Source organism: Rhinoderma darwinii, chromosome 4 (assembly GCF_050947455.1).
Source record: "Rhinoderma darwinii isolate aRhiDar2 chromosome 4, aRhiDar2.hap1, whole genome shotgun sequence".
Classification (NCBI taxonomy): Eukaryota; Metazoa; Chordata; class Amphibia; order Anura; family Rhinodermatidae; genus Rhinoderma; species Rhinoderma darwinii.
The window spans coordinates 228,285,028-228,305,702 of record NC_134690.1 but is presented as its reverse complement, the minus strand read 5'-3'; the positions used below and the strand labels follow the sequence as shown (position 1 = coordinate 228,305,702).

Sequence of the window (20,675 nt, the reverse complement as noted above, 5' to 3'; positions counted from 1 at the left end):
AGCACGGCCCGAAAATGCGGCTGTCAGTCAGCGGCCGGCCGGATTGCGGGCCGTGATTGCGGGCACGGTCGTGTGCATGGGGCCTAAGCAATCATTGCTCCTTTTGAAAGAAGCAAATGAGCGTCGACCAACGAGCTGTTTTGTTGATGAAGGTTTGTTTTCACGGCCCATATACTGGTGGTATAAATTAGGATTCTGATTTATTGTTTGATACATTTTCCCAAACTTTCCCAATACATGGATTCAGCATTAAATCAAACTTTATGCAGTGTGCTTTTATGCTGCTGGTGTGAGATAGATAGATAGATAGATAGATAGATAGATAGATAGATAGATAGATAGATAGATAGATAGATAGATAGATAGATAGATAGATAGATAGATAGATATGTAAAGAAATGATCGCAGCACTCCAATAGGTTGATGTCAAACAAAAATGTAGTTTATTGTCCCATGTTTCAAAGGATAAGCTACGTTTCAGTCCTCTCACAGGACCTTTTTCAAGCTGAGGTGACATGTGAAAAGCAGGGTTTTTACACCCATGTGCAAACAAAGCATAATCAGCAGTGATTAACATACAAGCATATAAAAAAAGGCCAACATTTGGCTAATACAAATGTAAAAAAGTGCACAGCACCATATAACAATGTACAAGCAGTTATTGCATAAAGTGTATATAAAAATTCTGTGTTACAAAACAGTGTATTTAATCCATTACACTAACATTGAACAAGTATATGTATTAGGGAAGGGGGGGAGTTACGAGCCACTCACCAGTCGCAGAACCTCAGACCAAATCGTGCAGGTGCTGTTTCAATTAAAATCTACAATCCTCCAGTGTCTGCAATAGTCAACAGAGCATGCACTAACAACACGTTGTGCAAGGAAGGGCAAACATCCAATCAGCGGATGGCGTCCCAGGTTGCCATGACAAAAGTCTATTGCAGCCAATCAGAAACAAGTTTGTCCCGTAGTGAGAGTTACAAACCCTCAGCTCTTGACAACACTCAAGCAACATATGAATTGTAAGTAAAATGTATTTTTTCAAGGGAAAATGCCAAAGTCATCTGATTCCCAGACAGTCTCCCACACTGGTACTAGCGAGGCCTTAAGCTGTGTAACGTCTGCGATCTGACGAGAGCAGGCACATTCAGCTTAGAATGGCCATTGACATTATATGTCTCACTTGCTACTTAAATCTACTATACTCCATAGTATCAAAAAGAACTTTAGCAGACCGGGTCATTATCTGGACACCAACATTTACAATGTAGTGTATCAGACAAGCTCCATGTCTAATATGGTCTGTCACCCACACCTTCGTGTGGTGGCTATCCATTATAGACATAACGGTCTCTTATATTAGCACCAAAATGCAATAGGAGTTTAAAGAGTATTTTATTGGAGTAGGCAAATCCCTAGAACATAACATTCGTATAATCTATAGTAATATGGGCAATAAATGTTGACTATTGAGCTTTAACAGACAGTAGAGGAAGAAAAAATATCAATAGATATATATAGCTTGCACCACAATTTATTGTACAGAGTCTGTTGTTCATTGACGGTGTGTGGCTCGTCCCCATACGATATTTCAATTTTAAAAGGGAGAAAAAGTAAAGAGCAATTTAAAAAAATGACTTTTATCATGTCACCATTACACTTCATCAAACATTGGCAGATAAATAATAGAGGAAAGAAGGCAAAACCCCCACTTAAGAAGAACAATTCCCAAGTATAATATCCCATAGGATTGTCTGGACATCACTCTTGACACTTGAAAGTCAACATTGAGTCCATTAGGTCTCAATGTGTTAAGTTTGTAAATCCGCTCTAATTCACGCTTTTTTAGAGCAGTGAGCCTATCACCCCCACGTTTCAATGCCGGTATATGGTCAATAATTATGAAACAAAGGTCACGTTCACCGTGTCTGTTATCAAAAAAGTGTTTATACACCGGTAGATCTTTCCTTTCCTTGCAAATGGTATACCTATGATTATTGAGGCGCGTCTTCATGTCACACATTGTTTCTCCAACATTTATACGGACACCAGATTACATATACAACCCAATCAGAGCTACATGTCAAGAAATGCTTTGTTTTAAAGCTATGACCGCTGTCTGGATGTATGAAATTACTGCCTTTTACCATCAATGCACAATTAATGCAACCCAAACACGGAAAACACCCCATTTTACGTGGTTTCAAATATTGTTGTCTCTTAACAGTGTTACTTATAATGTCAGATTTCATCAATCTATCCTTTAAATTTGTGGGACGTCTATACGACATAAGTGGACAAACGTTGAATTGCTTAACTGGTTGCCGACACAGGACGAGTATGCTCGAACCTGAGCGGCGAGCACTTCGCGCATTAGGACGAGCATACTCGTCCTGTGTGACATCCGTCTGTGCGCGTATGTGCGCGCGATCGAGAGCGGGGCAGCGGCTGTATTACACAGCCACGGCCCCGTTCTGACAGCGGAGAGAAGAGAAACATCTTCTCTCCGCCGTTAACCCTTTGAACGCCGCGATGAAAGCTGATCGCGGTGTTCAAAGAGGGGGGACTGCACATTGATCGCGTCACAGAAAATAACTGTGACGCGATCAAAGCCCACAACTCATATGGCCAGACAGCCCAGGGTCCATTGAAGGACCCCAGGGCTGTCTGAAAATATTTCCTGTTGTTAGGGCATACTGAGGTCTGCCCTAACAACTGCCTGTGTACAATCAGTGCACAGGCTAATGTACTGGCATATAGATCTATGCCAGTACATTACAGTTACAAAATAAAAATCAAAATGATAAATCCCTTTATGGGATTTAAAAAAAAAGTTAAATGAATGTAAAAAAAAATTAATGATAAATAAATAAAAAGTTAAAAAAATACACAGAAACACACATTTTTTTATAATAAATAAACTTTTTAAAATATAAGTCCCAAAACATTTAATAATATAGACATATTTGGTATCGCCACGACCGTAACAACCTGTACAACAAATGTATAACATTATTTATGATGATCGGCGTATGGTGTAAAAAAAAATATTAAAACTGCAGCGGAACTGCTTTTTTTCTGCATTTTCGCCAAAATAAAAATGTATAGAAATTAAACGATAATGTATTTGTACCAAAAAATGGTACCTACATAAAGTACAACTCGTCCCGCAAAAAACAAAGTCTCATACAACTACGTCGTACAAAAAATAAAAGAGTTATGAGCGTCGGGATGCAAAGAGGGAAATGTAAAAAAATTGCTCTGTCCTCAAGGCCAAAATTGGCCGTGTCCTTAAGGGGTTAATATCACTGTGGCCATCCCTCACTAATGGCCAATGGTGTCTAATGGTATTCCCTATCTCGTGACTTAAATCATTGTAGGTAGAAACAAAAGGCATTCTATCTAAATCCTGTTTCTTAAAGATGTTTGCACGGTGCCTGTTCTCGGGAAAATTTTTGTACCCAATTTTTCTGTTTAGTGATGATTCGTTGTAGATATCCCCTTTTTTTAAAATTCTCTATCATGAACTTAAAAGTGGGATACATTTTTTCTTCCTCATCCACAATCCTTCTCACACATAGCATCTGACTAAATGGTAGGGAGTCTATAATTTTTCTGGGGTGACAACTGTCATAATGGATAAGAGTATTGCGATCCGTAGGTTTAGTGAAGAGTTCAGGGTGTAAATTCGTGCCTGAAATAATTACCTTGGTGTCCAAAAATTGTATTGACTCATTTGAAGACACCAAAGTAAATTAAAATTATTATGATATTATTGAAGTAAACCAGCGCTCCTTTAGTCACAGCCGTGACATTTAGTGTATGACCAGCTTTACACTCAGAAGGAGCTGTTACTACTTATCTCTCATCTCTGTCTTGACAAAGTTAAATTTGGTAGGGTCAGCTGCAGCTCCTAAATGGTACCCCAAACCAAATTTTTCTGACATGTTACTTCAGGTGGTTTTACATGGGCAGATATCGCCCGTCTTTACCACTTTTAATATGAGCACTGATCGACAATACAGCTTGTCGATTGGCACTTGTTGCTCCCTTTAAATGGAGCGGTGATCATTTAGTGGGGGACGAAGGATCATTACTATGATTGTTCATCTCCATTCATTTGTATCATGTCAGCATTACATCTCCATGCTTACACAGGGAGGTGTGCTGCCGACTAGAGATAATTTTTTTAAGTACATAAAAAATGCGATCAGCCGATTAAACAAGCATTTCACCGTCATATAAACGTTAGTTTGCCCAATCATTGGGCCATTTAAAAGGGCCTTTAGACATGTTCACATGATATTGGTGCAGATCTAAGAGCTCAGATTTGCATTAGCTCTCCAATGGAAGATGTCAAAGTAATCTCTAAGTAGTGCGCATAAAGGAGCTATCCGGTTTCAGAAAATTTATGTTATTTTTTGTATAATTAACCCCTTCAGGACTGAGCCTGTTTTGGCCTTCAGGACGAAGCCGATTTTTCAAATCTGACATGTGTCACTTTATGTGGTAATAACTCCGGAATGCTTTTACCTATCCAAGCGATTCTGAGATTATTTTCTCGTGACATATTGTACTTTATGTTAGTGAAAAAATTTGGTTGATAAATTCAATATTTATTTGTAAAAAACACCAAGATTTGGAGAAAATGTGTAAAAATTAGCATTTTTCTACATTTAAATGTGGCCCTAGTGCGCTAATTTACTGAAATACAAGCCTCAGAAGCAAAGGAGCACCTAGTGGATTTTGGGGCCTCCTTTTTTTTAGCATATATTTTAGATACCATGTCAGGTTTGAAGAGGTCTTGTGGGGCCAAAACAATATAGTGACCTCATTTTGGAAACTACACCCCTCAGGGAATTTATCTAGGGGTATAGTTAGCATTTTGAACCCACAGTTTTTTTGCTAAATTTATTTGAATTAGTTTGTGAAGATGAAAATCTACTTTTTTTCTGAAAGAACGTAGAAATTTTTAATTTTTTCAAGGAATAAAAGAGAAAAAACAACATATGTAAAGCAATTTCTCCTGATTATAGCAATACCCCATATGTGGTAATAAACTGCTGTTTGGACCCACAGCAGGACTCAGAAGGGAAGGAGCACCATTTGGATTTTGAAATTCTGATTTTGCTGGAATAGTTTTCAGTGCCATGTCGCGTTTGAAATGCACTGGAGGGAACAAAATAGTGGAAACCCCCAGAAAGTGACCCCACTTTGGAAACTACACCCCTCAGGGAATTTATCTAGGGGTATAGTTAGCATTTTGAACCCACAGTTTTTTTGCTAAATTTATTTGAATTAGTTTGTGAAGATGAAAATCTACTTTTTTTCTGAAAAAACGTAGACATTTTTAATTTTTTCAAGGAATAAAAGAGAAAAAACACCCCAACATATGTAAAGCAATTTCTCCTGATTATAGCAATACCCCATATGTGGTAATAAACTGCTGTTTGGACCCACAGCAGGACTCAGAAGGGAAGGAGCACCATTTGGATTTTGAAATTCTGATTTTGCTGGAATAGTTTTCAGTGCCATGTCGCGTTTGAAATGCACTGGAGTGAACAAAATCGTGGAAACCCCTGGAAAGTGACCCCATTTTGGAAACTACACCCTTCAGGGAATTTTATCTAGGGGTATAGTTAGCATTTTGAACCCACAGTTTTTTTGCTAAATTTATTTGAATTAGTTTGTGAAGATGAAAATCTACTTTTTTTCTGAAAAAACGTAGAAATTTTTAATTTTTTCAAGGAATAAAAGATAAAAAACACCCCAACATATGTAAAGCAATTTCTCCTGATTATAGCAATACCCCATATGTGGTAATAAACTGCTGTTTGGACCCACAGCAGGACTCAGAAGAGAAGGAGCACCATTTGGATTTTGAAATTCTGATTTTGCTGGAATAGTTTTCAGTGCCATGTCGCGTTTGATATGCACTGGAGGGAACAAAATAGTGGAAACCCCCTGGAAAGTGACCCCATTTTGGAAACTACACTCATCAAGGAATTTTTCTAGGGGTAAAGTTAGCATTTTGACCCCACAGTTGTTTTGCTGAATTCATTGGAATTATTCTGTAAAGGTAAAAATCGACCTTTTTTCTGAAAAAAGGTAGCCATTTTTAATTTTTACAAGGAATAAAGGAGAAAAAGCACCCCAACATTTGTAAAACAATTTCTCCCGATTATGGAAATATGCCATATGTGGTAATAAACTGCTGTTTGGACCCACAGCAAGGCTTAGAAGGGAAGGAGCGCTATTTGGCTTTTGGAGCTCAAATTTAGCTGAAATGGTTTTTGGGTGCCATGTCGCATTTGCAAAGCCCTTGAGAGGCCAAAACAGTGGAAACTCCCCAAAAGTGGAAATTACACCACTTAAAGAATTTATCTAGGGATATAGTGGGCATTTAGACCCCACAAGTCTTTTGCAGGATTTATTAGAATTAGGCCGTGAAAATGAATATCAACATTTCTTCCACTAAAATGTTGCATTTTTTTCAATTTCACAAAGGATAAAAGGATAGAGGAGGAAAAAGCACCCCAATATTTGTAAAGCAATTTATCCAGAGTACGGCAATACCCCACGTGTGGTCATAAATGGTTTTCATTAGAAAGTAATTAATCCCTTCTGGACTGATCTATTTTTTTCTTTTCCTTTTTAGTTTTTTCCTCCCCGCGTTCCAAGAGCCACAACTTTTTTATTTTTCAGTCAATAGAGCGGTATGAGGGCTTATTTATTGAGGGACGAGCGGTCGTTTTTATTGGTACCATTTTTTGGTACATACAACTTTTTGAGCACTTTTTATTACATTTTTAGGTAGAGCGAAGGTGACCAAAAAAACAGTGATTTTGCAGTTTTAAATTCTTTATTTTTCACGTGAGACGCTCCATACATCACCCCCCACACTAAGACATGCTATGTTGTGGTGCGCAAAGGGGTTAATGCGCAGCGCATGGTGCGGAGTGAAAATTAAAATTTTCCACTCATATGCCATTTTAGTGCACTATATGTTATGCCCAGTTTGTGCCACTGAAGACAAATACCTCATAAAATATTAACCGGGTTCTCCCGGGTATGGCGATGCCATATCTGTGAACGTAAATTGGGGTTTAGGCACGCTGCAGGGCTCAGAAGAGAGGGACGGCATTTGGCTTTTGGGGCGCAGATGTAGCTTGGTAGTTGCAGTAAATAAATAATAATCCGCAGATATGTGACCGGTGTCGCACTGATAAATGGTGCCTGATCTTATCTGCTTTTGGACACTTTGCACATTTTGCATCGCCATATTCTGGGAGCCAGAACTTTTTAATTTTTTTCTCCACCGGAGCTGTGTGAGGTTTTATTCTTTGCAGGACAATCTGTAGGTTTTCATTGGTACCATTTTGGGGTACCAGAATTTTTTTTGATCACATTTTATTCCATTTTTTGGCAAGCAAGGTGACCAAAAACTATCAATTCTGACAATGTTTTTTATTCGTTTTTTCATGGCCTTCACCCTGGGCTATAAATGACCATTATACTTTATTCTGCGGGTCGGTACGATTACGGCGATACCAGATGTATATAATTTTTTTATGTTTTGCAGCGTTTGTGCAATAAAATCACTTATTTATAAAATAAATAAATTTTTGTGTCACCATATTCTGAGAGCCATAATGTTTTTATTTTTCAGTCAAAAAAGCGCTGTAAGGGCTTGTTTTTTGCGGGACAGGTTGTAGTTTGTATTGGTACCATTTTGGCATACATGCGACTTTTTGATCACTTTTTATTGTATATTTTGGGAGGATTGGTAACCAAAAAATTGTGATTCGGGCACTGTTTTTCGTTTATTTTTTTCGCGGTGTTCACCGTGCGGGTAAAATAATATTACAGTTTTATAGTTGGGGTCATTATGAACGCGGCGATACCAAATATGTGTACTTTTTTTAACGTGTTAATTTTTTTCCTATAATAAAAGACTTATTATAGGAAAAAAAGCATTCTTTGTTTATGTCACTTATAACTTTTATTTTTACACTTTTTAAAAACATTTTTATTATCTTTTTTTTACTTTTTTTACTTGTCCCACTAGGGGACACTTAGACTTGCAGCTTTGATCGCTGCTAGAGTACATTACACTACTCGAAGGGGTTAATTGCCGATTTCAGCGGCGACAGGCCGCTGATTGGCAATGGGGAGAGCAGGGCTGACACCCTGCACAGTTAACCGCCGCTGCGGTGTAGCGCCGCGCGGCGGTTAACTGTTAAAGCGCGGACGTAACTGCACGCCCAGGTGCGTACTGCTCACCTGGACGTGCATTTACGCCAAGGTGCGGGAAGGGGTTAAAAGTTATACAGTTTTCCAATATATTTTCTTTATTAATTGTGCACTGCTTCCAAGACCTCTGTTTGCTGCTATTCACTAGGAACATTCATTGTGTACTTTCAGTAGCTGAAATTATGTCCATGGTCATGTGATGGACACACTGTGCTGGGTTTGTTAGAAGACACAGCTCTGATACACTTACACTTACTGTAACTGTAACAAGCCATGCAAAAACGTTCATAAATTTACCTGCACTGCGGTTTAATTATCCGTAGCATGTAAATTTTTGCTGTGGAATCGCTTTCCTTCTATTGCAGGTTTTCCCCACTGAATTCAATTGGGTGGTAAAACACGCAACAAAGAGCTATGTGTTGCAACTTTTGCGGAGGAAAAGCTTAAATTCCGCTTCAAAAAACGCAACTCAGAAAAAAAAACTGATACTTACCCTTGTCACAACGACGCGTCCCTCTGATGTCCTGCAGCTTGGCCTCCTGGGATGACTTTTCGTCCCATGTGACTGCTGCAGCGAAGCACAGGCTGCAGCGGTCACATGGGATGAAACATCATCCCAGGAGGCCGGGCTGCAGGACATCAGAGGGACGCGTCGTTGTGACAAGGGTAAGTATCAGCTTTTTTTTTTTTTTAACTTACTGTTTGCCACAGCGGACATTTCGTCCAAAAAAACTGCTCCACAATTTGATGTGGTTTTTCAGCCGAATTCCCTGCGGGATACGCTGTGTACTTTTACCCATAGTATCCGCCCTGTGTGAACATACCCTTAACGTCCATGGTCATTTGAGAGATTATTTTTGAAAGGGCATTAAAAAAAAACAGTCTTAAATGAAGGGAAAAGATAAAACAGGCATGACAGTGTAGAAAGTGTATATAAACACTGGCACGTCTGAAGGGTAGACTCAGCATAAGAAAAATAATTTTTGTAAAATTGCTCAGCCATTCATGATTCGGTAGCTGCTGAGATAATTAGTAAGCTGTCGTTCCAACAAAGAGAATTAATTAGAGCAAGAAAAGATCTAGCGCACACTTTAAAGCGTACTGACAAACCTATGAATACTATAGTGGATGGCAGAGCTGCAGCTAATGTATCACCATGCTCCACATTTACGACATCATCAGTGAGTGTCGTAGATAAAAAATGTATTCCAACAGACAAATTGCCTGACATGAGGATGATAATTGGAATCGGTAAAGACTGAGTGAAAATTCTTTATTTTTCCATTACATGTGGAATATTTCAAAACTATTTGATCTGGAATTTCTGATATTTGAACATCTCAAATTATAAATAGAAGAAAAACACAACCACTCTTTTTTCATATTCTAAGTGCTTAAGAAGTCTTAAAGGAGTTGTCTGTTTTCAGCAAATTAATGTTATTTTTTTGTACAATTTTAAAGTTATACAATGTTCTATTATACTTTCTGCATTTATTTCTTACAGTTTTCAAGATTTCTGCCTATTATTATTATTCAGTAGGAGCATTCATTGTTTACTTCCAGTGGATAAAATTCTGTCCATGGTCATGTGATGGACACACAGGTGCATGGCTCATTACAATAACGGTATGTGTATCAGAGCTGTGTCTTCTAATAATTCCAGCACCTATTTGTCAATGACATGACCATGGACATAATTTTATCCACTAGAGTTAAACAATGAATGTTCTTACTCAACATCAAGCAGAGATTTTGAAAATCTTGAGGAATTAATACAGAAATATATTGTAAAATTGTGTAATTTGAAAATGTACAAAAGATAACATTAATTTGCTGAAAGTGGACTACCTCTTTTATCTACTTATTTTGAAAGAAAACTCCATATGATTATTTACAATGAATTAACATATTGTGCTTTATGTCTCACTACCCACCCACTTATTCCTGTTGTCATGGATAACTTTCCCAGACACAATGGGGTACAGTTATCAATGTATGACAGCAGTAAATGTGAAGTTAGGCTCTAGTTTCAGCGGGACCATTTGCTTCAGAGGTGATCAAATGTTTGTCTATACAGTTGCATACCCCTGCAAACCTCCATGACATACCATACAGGTTTTTCTTTGCATACAGTTGTATTAAAAAGCATAGTCAACTGCGCTTTTCAACATAGTTGAGACAAAGGTATACTGACGCTTCCATGTCAAACATATCCCAAACGGACACTCTTTTCCCATACGTGTTGCTATTCATAGTCTATGGGCATGTTACAATATCGTTGACCCCAAACTGTGTAGAATCTAGCCTAAGAGGGTTTTGAAAACTGTTGGAGACTTGTCCAATATTTATCAAATACTGTCTTTCAAAAAGGTTATGTCACACATTGCTGCTAAATCAAGCAGCTGTGCGAATGAATGACAATGTAGTGTTACAATTAAACTCCTAAGGCTGGATGTGTAAGTCCCTTATTTCTTCATTTCCACCTGGCGCCAGAGGCGTCTTTTCTAACTGTCGTTTATATTTTCCAAACCCTGGATGGAGCACCTGTCAACTGACACCTGTGCAATTATCATATAGCTGACACATTTCCTGGCCTAGGAAAAATTGTGCCATTTAAATAAGAGCCATTTGGAGCTGAAATAAAGAAACTATGCAGTAACAGAAATCTAAGAATATTTAGTATTATTATTATTCCATTGTATGAAATGTCACAATACATCAACATTTACACCTGAAACTTGAACTAATGTGGCAGAGAAAAACTATGCTCTAGTAATACTATAAGGTAGGGCCTAGGTGATATATGGCCCTAGCAGGGGTGTCACGGCAAAGATGAAATAAAGTCCGAGTTTTTGCAGCAATGTAACTTTAATTTAGCTAGCGCTGATTGTACACACAACAAACATGAGTGCTTCAGACTTCTCCGCATGAGAGGCACAATATTAGTTATGGCTCAAGTCAGGTGGACGGTAGCTGGCTGCTTGTATCTGTGGTCGCAGACAGGACCCAGGGCGCCCCTCCCTGATACAAGGGTTTAGTCTGACTATACAAAGGCCTAGTAGGCCACAACTGGACTTATGCTTGCTTGTCTTTGTGGGAAGACTCCTGCCGCACCCACCATTGCTTATGTGATCACGCACACTACTGTGGGGAGACTCCTGTCTACTACCCGCAACTCACTCCAAGACCTCTGCCACAGACCCAGCGATGGGCCATCGCTTCTCCAGCAGCTCCATAACAACTTCCACAGCAGCTCTTTACAACACTCTCTCTCTCTATGCAGTTCCGGTCTGCACACTGAACACCGTTTAGGGTATGGTATAGCCACAGAATATACTATAAGAGCTTGATATGTCCGAGTCTTATCGGTAGAGCAGGATACTAGTGACACCATTCGCTTCTTCCCAGCTGCTGCACTCTCCATTCAGCTTAGTGAAGAGGTAGCCACACAAGTAGTACTCTATCTGTAACATCCATACACTTCAGTAGAGAGGACCGCACTCAAGTCTATTGGTACACAGAATTTGCAAACTTTTTTCCGATAAGTGAGTGTCCCGGAGATGCCATCTGTGGATAAGCAATAAATGCTTAAGAAGAAATACCGCTTCATGGAATTACTTCGAACAACAGGTTACACTACCGTACAAGTACATGTAATAATTTATTTATTTATTTCCTTTTTTTTTAGTTTCTGCTTCATTTGAAGGAAAACAACATCTTCTCAGCATTCCTGTGGTGAACAGCATAGGATATGTTCTACGATTTCTGAAAAAGCTGTGCCGCAGCCTCATCTGTGACAATCTGTTCAGCAATCAACCCTTTGTACAGTATAGCACCACTTCAGATAACCCCAAGGAATATGATACTGGAAGGATGGAGTCAGGTAAGAGATACGGTACATTCTTCCACTGTGCCATGATACTACTCGTATATATCAAGGTAGACACCCCCACCGTAAATCTTGAGCCAAGTGGGCAAAGTGGTGGTTAAAAATGGAGAGGTGCACTTGGTAAAGTGTGTCTAGTCTAGACAAACAACAAATAGTAAATGTTAAAGAATATAATTAATATCCTTGGTTACTGTATATTTATATTGTTAAATACTTCCTATTCTATTTATTGCAACTATTGGGTTTTTGTTGTCTCAGACAAAAGGGCCCCAGGCACTTAAACAACAATAGGATTTCCTTGGGCGCTCACTCGATATTACCAGACTTGTTTCTTGGTTTAAGGTAATTTTTTTTTTTCTGACTACGGGTTTCGGAACCATACCATTCTCTTCTTCAGGTCTTACAATAAATGACAATGGTAAAAATTGACATGCCTAAAAAGACCGGGAACAGGGGTGTAACTAGGAAAGACTGGGCTCCATAGCAAACATTTGACTGGGCCCCCCTCTCCTAGGTGCCACAAGCCGCCCCCTTATAGATAGTGCCCCCTGTAGATTGTGCCATACAGCCCCCTATAGACAGTGCTATATAGACCCCCTGTAGATTGTGCCATACAGCCTCACTGTAAACAGTGCTATACAGCCCCACCCTGTGGACAGGGTCACACCCCACTTGTAGATAGCGCCCCCACTTCCCCCTTGTAGATGGTGCCATACAGCCTCCCTGTAGACATCACCATATAGCCCCCCTGTAGATAGCACCATACAGCTTCCCCTGTATATAGTGTCACACAGCCCCCCTCCTTGTGTATATATAGTGTCACACAGCCCCTTCCTTGTATATATAGTGCCACACAGCCCCCCCTTGTATATAGTGCCACACCTCCCCTCGTATATAGTGCCTCCCAGCCCCCCTTATATAACGTCACACACAGTCCCCCTGTAGATTGTGCCACACACAGACCCCTGTAGATTGCGCCACACACACAGACCCCTGTAGATTACGCCACACACAGACCCCTGTAGATTGCGCCACACACAGGCCCCTGTAGATTGCACCACACACAGGCCCCTGTAGATTGCACCACACACAGGCCCCTGTAGATTGTGCCACACACATTGCCCTGTAGATTGCGCCATACACAGACTCCAGTGGATAGCACCACACACAGACCCCTGTAGATTGTGCCACACACAGAACCCTGTAGATTGCGGCACACACACGCCCCTGTAGATTGCGCCACACACAGACCCCTGTAGATTGTGCCACACACATTGCCCTGTAGATTGCGCCATACACAGACTCCAGTTGATTGCACCACACACAGACCCCTGTAGATTGCGCCACACACAGACCCCTATAGATACCTGGGAGGCGGAGGCTGTTTGCCACTAACTGGGAGGTGGGGGCTGTGTGGCAATACCTGGGAGGGGGGCTGTGTGACACTACCTGGGAGGGAGATGTGTGGCACTACCTGGGAGGGGGGCTGTGTGCCACATCTACAGAAGGCACGAAATTTATGGGGGTACAAACTGGGTGCCTAACTTCTATATGGGGGCACAAAGTGACATTTCCTGCCATTTCACTGCCGCCGTGAGTTCCCCCGCAAAGGGCACTACTAAGTCTGTGTTGCCTAAGGGCCCACATAAACCTGGAGCCGGCCCTGCCCCCTTGTATATAGTAGCACACAGCTCCCCCTTGTGTATAGTGCCACAAAGCTCCCCCTTGTGTATAGTGCCACACAGTCACCCTTGTATATAGTGCCACACAGCCGCCCTTGTATATAGTGCCACACATCTCCCCCTTGTATATAGTGCCACAAAGCCCCTGTCCTTTGTATATAGTGCCACACAGCCCCCCCTTGTATATATTACAATACAGCCCCCTTTGTATAAAGTATCACACAGCCCCCCTCCCTTGTGTATAGTGTCACACAGCCCCCCTCCCTTGTATATAGTGTCACGCAGCCCTCCCCTTGTCTATAGGACCACACAGCGACCCTCCTTTGTATATAGTGCCACCCTGCTTCCACCCTTGTATATAGTGCTAAACAGCAACCTCCTATGTATATTACCATACGGCTCTCCCCCCCCCAAAATAAATATTGTACTTACCTTGCTGTATATAGTGCCACACAGCCCCCCTTGTATATAGTGCCACGAATGGAGCACTGCGCATCCTCCTGTTGAGACGTTTGCGCAGGCCAGCAGGATGCATTGACGTAATCACGCCGGCCTGCGCATGGAGTCTTTCCATCGCCTTATATGCTGCAGGCCTAACGTGGCCTTCAGCCTATAGTGACCAACTGTATCTGCGTCCTGAGTGAATGTGGCTGTTGCTAGCACTGTTGCTAGTGACGGCACCAGGCAAGAGGGGGCCCGTGCTGCCCGGCCCATAAATGTTAGGGGCCTGGTGACGTGGGCTCCATAGTGGCATTGCTACCGCTGTAGCAGCCATAACGGCTGCTAGCGGCGCCACCGGGCATGGGGGGCCCGTGTCGGCGGCGGCACAGGCCCCCTCATGACACGGGCCCTGTTACAGCTGCTACAGTGGTAGTTACGCCACTGACCGGGAAGTCAGTATTGGTTGCTGACATCACTTGAATGTGATTGGTGGATTCGAAAAGTTTATAAAAAGGTATAAAAATTTATAAATACAATTATAAAAACAATTGATTGTCACAATTATTTTTCATAAACCGCATTTATCATAATACATTTGAAAAAAAATTATACAACATTCAAACAAATACAGAGTTTGGAAAAGTACTATTTTTGTATTTTTCCACACTTTGTATTTGGTAATAGCAACTCTGTTTTGATGTTATTATTGTGCTGGTTATTAGTTAGCTTGCATTACTGTGTAGACACTTTAGTGTGTATAATTTGAATAGTGGCATCACTGTGTAGGTATTACATGACCCTAGTTCGGGGATAATCTGCAATAAGCATTACCATTTGGAACAATTTAGGAGCGTTAGTGGTGCCGCTAAGTCTGTGCTTTCAGAGAATTTAGTATTAGGATAACAACTATGATGAGTTTTCGAGTTGTGGCCACTGTAACAGGGAATGGGGATACACCAGGAAAATGTGCTGGGAAATTTGCTTCTATTCTCATAGAATTCTACACTCCTGAAAAGAAGCTAGCTATAATTGGAATTCCTTAAAAGCAGTTAGTCTGCACCCCTGTTGTATGTGATGCTATGTATATATATATATATATATATATATATATATCTATACACACATAAATATATATATATATATATATATATATATATATATATATATATATATATATATGATCATAATAAAGGCATGAGTGTATTTTTGTTCATAGTTATGTTCAGATTTTAATAGTTACTTACCAAACAACAATTGAATAATCTATCCAGAGAAGCGTTCCTATGTTTACCAGGTAGATCTTTGCCATAATGGCCATCTACATTGCTTAGCATTAAAGGGGTTATCTGGGTTCTGAAAATGTTTTGGTAATGGCTGCAAATGAGATAAATAAGCATAAGAAGTACTTATCTATTCTTTCTTCTGGCGATCCAGCTTTGATACTCCAGTGGCACTCCGGGTGATTATTTACATGCACGTAGCATGTGACCTCTGCAGCCAATCAGGGGGCTCAGCGGTCATGAGTTGTACGATTCGTCAGCGCTTAGCCCCGGTGCAAAGGTCACATACTACATGCATATAAACAATAACTGGGAGTGCAGCCGAAACATCAGCGCTGGATAGGATAGGAAAAGGTAGGTAATTACTGCCTCCTATGCTTATATATCTAATTTGCAGCCATTGATAATAAAAAAAATCTTCAGAATACGTATAACCCGTTTAATATGTATTTAATTACTATAATACTTACTAAGTTACCTTTCCCTCAGCAGAAACTGTTATTCCAGAAGATTACTTGGTTGATCCTGTGAATACAAAACGATACAGTGTTGATCCCTCCGATTCTGCATACAACTACATGGGATCTCTTTACCCTGTGAGACAAAACAATGGAGAAGGACGGCTCGGAGGTGGTAGTGCTGGAAGTTCCTCTTCTTCATGTAACCATAGATCAAGTCAGATGTCTTCAGGAGTTCAATCATCAACAGGATTAAGGCGCCAAACATCAAGTCCCACCAGAAGTGGAAGTTACCTTGAGGGAAACCGAAATGGTAAAGCTCAATTTATTTCTTGCTATTGTTAGAAGAATTTTTGTATCTATCAATGAGATTCAAGGAGTCACCGGAACAAATTGAAGTATTGCGGCCTTTTATTCTCGTTAAAGAGGAGACAAAACGACATCAGATTAAGTCATCTTTCAGCATCTGTCTGCCTCTATCCTGAATGACAGAGTTTTTATACATATTCTGAGAATAATATGTCTGGACTAGTTCTTGTTACATTTTGCTTCATATATCACAATTGACAACTAATTAGAAGTTAAACCTTTGTCTGGAAATTCTAATCTCCCTTTTTAGTAATTCAGCTACCCCCCTCCTCATATATAATATCAGTTATCTTAACAATAAAACATACTAGACATTTTGTTAGTCAAGGCTTTACATATACACAGTTTTAGTCTTCATTAGATAAAGTAATCATAAATTTAAAACTTTTCTAACATTCCTCCCTGTTGTAAATTTGTTAAGGAATGTTCTGTGACACATCCAAAACAGATTTTCTTCTTTAAGTTTTCACCAATATTTTCATACATCAGAATTTTATCATGAGGTGTTTCCAAGCCATCGTATTAAGTCCTCATTTGGAATCTTTTGGTATATTGTTTTAGTAATTGAAGTGTGAATGAGTCTCTGAATTAGTCCCCTTATTCCAAAAATGCAACAACATCCACAAGTTACAAGTATGGCTGCCACGGTTGCTAAGGAAATCATTAGACTGGATATGTGGTTACTCCATTTTCCAAACCATCCTCCAAGCCAGTTAGTGAAGATGTCATTTATTCCGGAGTTTCCGCAAGCTCTTCGGACAGGAAATTGAGTCCTTCCATTGCCTTGGTAATACTACCATCAGGAGCTGTATTATTGGGAATAAAAGTACAACAGAAGATACAAACATTTTGCTGACACCCCCTTTTTCTGCTAGTAATATATCGAGAGCCATTCTATTTCACCATGTCATTAAAGATATAGGTCCCAACTGATCTGCAAATCACATTATTGCATCTCTCGTATAGTTAACAAATCTCTGTTGATTCTTTTTAGATATAATTAATCCAGTCGACATTCTTATTTATCGTAGACCACCAGAAAAATACAGACTCGAAGCCTGATGCAATCCGATTTCGGGCCTTAAACTCATCTGGCACCCCTCGGGGTACTCCTACTTCATCTATGTATATTCTATGGTCAAAGGAACCTCCAGGGATAGACCGCTTATAGCGATTCAGATAGTCTCCAGGGCTATTTTGTCATTCTCTGAAACTCAGGGGCTGAAAACAAGTGGATGTCATCAGAAGCTGAACCAGATTACAGCTTCCCTGCCACTTGGCCAGTAGCCTAGGTCTCAGCTTCCTTTCTCCAAATAGCCATCAGAGATCAGTCCTTGCCCTTGTCTGGTTGGTAAACATATTAGAGGAGTAATTACCATTATCGGTACCAATATCTATGGTGGTTTCACAAAACTCTTCAGTGAGGTTCCCTACTTTCTTACCGTGCCCATTCCTCAGAAAGCAGGTGTAGTTGCCTGGGTAAGCAACTACTAAGGGAGGGATTTCATCTCTCCCCACAGGTGGGTACAATAGAGACAATGTCTTGCATAATTTATCACCTGGATTATATGATGCATTATATAAAGATAACACACATTGCAGACCTTGTGGGTTCTCCTTATCTTATAGCCTGAAAGGTATAGTACCCAGATGTGGCCTAGATGTTGCACAAGTGATACAGTTAGTCCTATTATTTTGGATTGCAGTGTATCTCATCCAGGCTTTTACATTCACAGAAGCATAAACCTATACACATTATTACCTTACACAGCACAATTCAGACACTTACAAAGACAAACAGCTGTTACCCTCATATCTCAATCATTCAATACTTTTAACCACAATATTGAACTTTACACAACAAATAATCGTAATACTCTATAATCCTTAATCTATAGGAGATCCTCCAAATCTCCAAGTACTTTATCTTTTACGCGCTGCACAGAGTTATTTATTACCTGTAGCCTGCTCACAGAGGCTATGGACTACTAACCTCAAGAACCGTTATTCCCAGGTTTTTATATTAAGACCTGTGCTTAATATAACTAAGACCCAGTCTTAGTAACTAAAATCCAACTTAGGTTTTTATCACATAACCTTATACATCTAAATATGAAAAATAATAAAAACATATATAAACAAAATTTATTCAGATGAAAACTTGAATCCTCAATTCCTCTCTATAGGTTCTTTTAGAATCCTTCACTCCAACCCCGTGCGTCCCATCAGACTGGCCTCTGCTTGACAGCAATTCAGCTGGAGGTCTTTATTTTTAGTGAGTCCATAGAATAACTCACCCTGTGCACGGTATGCAGACCTCGGGTAGACGAGGGGTCAGGAGGTGTTGGATTCCCGGCCAATGCACCAATTGTTAGAAGAATTTTTGTATCTATCAATGAGATTCAAGGAGTCACTGGAACAAATTGAAGTATTGCGGCCTTTTATTCTTGTTAACGAGGAGACAAAACGTCATCTTTCAGTCTCTGTCTGCCTCTATCCTGAATGACAGAGTTTTTATACATATTCTGAGAATAATATGTCTGGACTAGTTCTTGTTACATTTTGCTTCATATATCACAATTGACAACTAATTAGAAGTTGAACCTTTGTCTGGAAATTTTAATCTCCCTTTTTAGGAATTCAGCTACCCCCTCCTCATATATAATATCAGTTATCTTAACAATAAAACATACTAGACATTTTGTTAGTCAAGGCTTTACAGATACACAGTTTTAGTCTTCATTAGATAAAGTAATCATAAATGTAAAACTTTTCTAACACTATGATAATGAATTTATTACAGATGTAACTCCAGATTGCTAGCTACAGTCTATGTCATGTCAATACTTGGCCTGGACCTTATTTATACAGTTGAATGACATTCCTTCTTATAGCCTAATATCATAATCTTAACGTGATACATTATTTTTTAATACAATTGCCCTATGCAGTTAAACATAATTTGTACATATGAATGGTTTACTTTCCAAGTCAACTAAAAAGCTACTTAATAAATATATTGTAAGCAAAGCTCAATACTGGACCCGCTACAACTAATACTGTGACCCAATCTTTGTATGTTTACATGAGTGACGACATCAATCTGTTACTTGGGATTGTATCAAAACTTTGGGCACTTACAAATACCATGTCAACGGCATGACCATCATGCAGTTTAGGTCCTCATATAAGCCTATCGGATTGCTTTGACAGAATCAGCCTGATAAACCCATGTTGATATTGTATTATGAGACCATATTCCTGGATGGCAAACCATTAAAACATGGCAACAAATAAGATAATTCTCAACACCACATTTCTTTTACTCCGGTGTGTGCTAGCCTTGCATGTCACAATTGAGTCATTAAAGGGAACCTGTCACTAGATTTTATGGCACTAAACCATCAGAATGTCATTATACTGCTCGGGTTTAGCGTTCTAAAAAGGGAAGTTTTAGCATTTTGTCTAATAAGAAGTTATAATACAGCGGACGCAGTATGTAAATTACCAGAGAAGAGTCCTGAGATGAGTCCAGGTGTACTGGCCTCCGCTTCATTTGCGCATAGAGCTTGGACAGGATGCTGCTCAAGATTCTTTTTTGATATTTTACATACAGCGCATGCTGTAATATATAACTTATTTTTAGACACAATGCTAAAATGGACAGTTTTGAGAAGGGCATGTTTAGGACCCAGAACCCCAGCAGTCTAACGATAAGCTGGTGGTTGAGTGCCCTAAAATCTAATGATCGGTTCACTTTCAATGATAGTCTTTAAGATCGATCTCTATCTTTCAGAGTAGTAAATTCCCCACAGTATACATGGGCGTATAGCCGGGGGACTGGGGACTGGGGACTTTCTATTAGCTGATGTTTGACACTTGAGCCTTTGGCAGATGTGTATTAGCAAAAGACTAAAAACTTAATTTTTTTAAGCATGTACTGTTAATAAGAGCGTGATGGTTTGCAGTATTTTGCTAAGGACCAATGTCCATGTAGCAAATCTCAAAGTGAGTCTGTACATTTAATGATGAGTTTATTTTATTCTTCAGCATTTAGCCTTATGTTATATCTTCCAAGATTATTATTGAGTTTTATTATTTGAACTATTAATGCACTGTACATGTAACTTTTGGCTTAAGCTTACTTTCAATGGCATTACATTGTTTTAGCTTTGCTCACATTTTTGTTATTTGCATTTTTTCTTGCACAGCCGTTGACACTATTAAATCCCGATTTAGCACATTGGTTCTTCTTTGATTCTTAGGCCTCATGCACACGACAGTAGCTATGTTCACAGCC

The 20,675-nt window shown here is 39.7% G+C and overlaps 1 protein-coding gene across 6 annotated transcripts in view; it reads left to right on the top strand.

Annotated features, from left to right (window-relative positions):
- SCML4 (Scm polycomb group protein like 4) overlaps positions 1-20,675 on the top strand; it is a 116,414-nt gene that overhangs the window by 81,720 nt on the left and 14,019 nt on the right. For 5 of the 6 annotated variants that reach the window (XM_075862239.1, XM_075862241.1, XM_075862236.1 and 2 more), the window contains 2 exons: positions 11,945-12,139; positions 16,038-16,319. In XM_075862239.1, coding sequence (XP_075718354.1) covers positions 11,945-12,139; positions 16,038-16,319 — 477 coding nt within the window. The remainder of the gene's footprint in view (positions 1-11,944; positions 12,140-16,037; positions 16,320-20,675) is intronic. The other variant, XM_075862240.1, reaches the window with a different exon arrangement.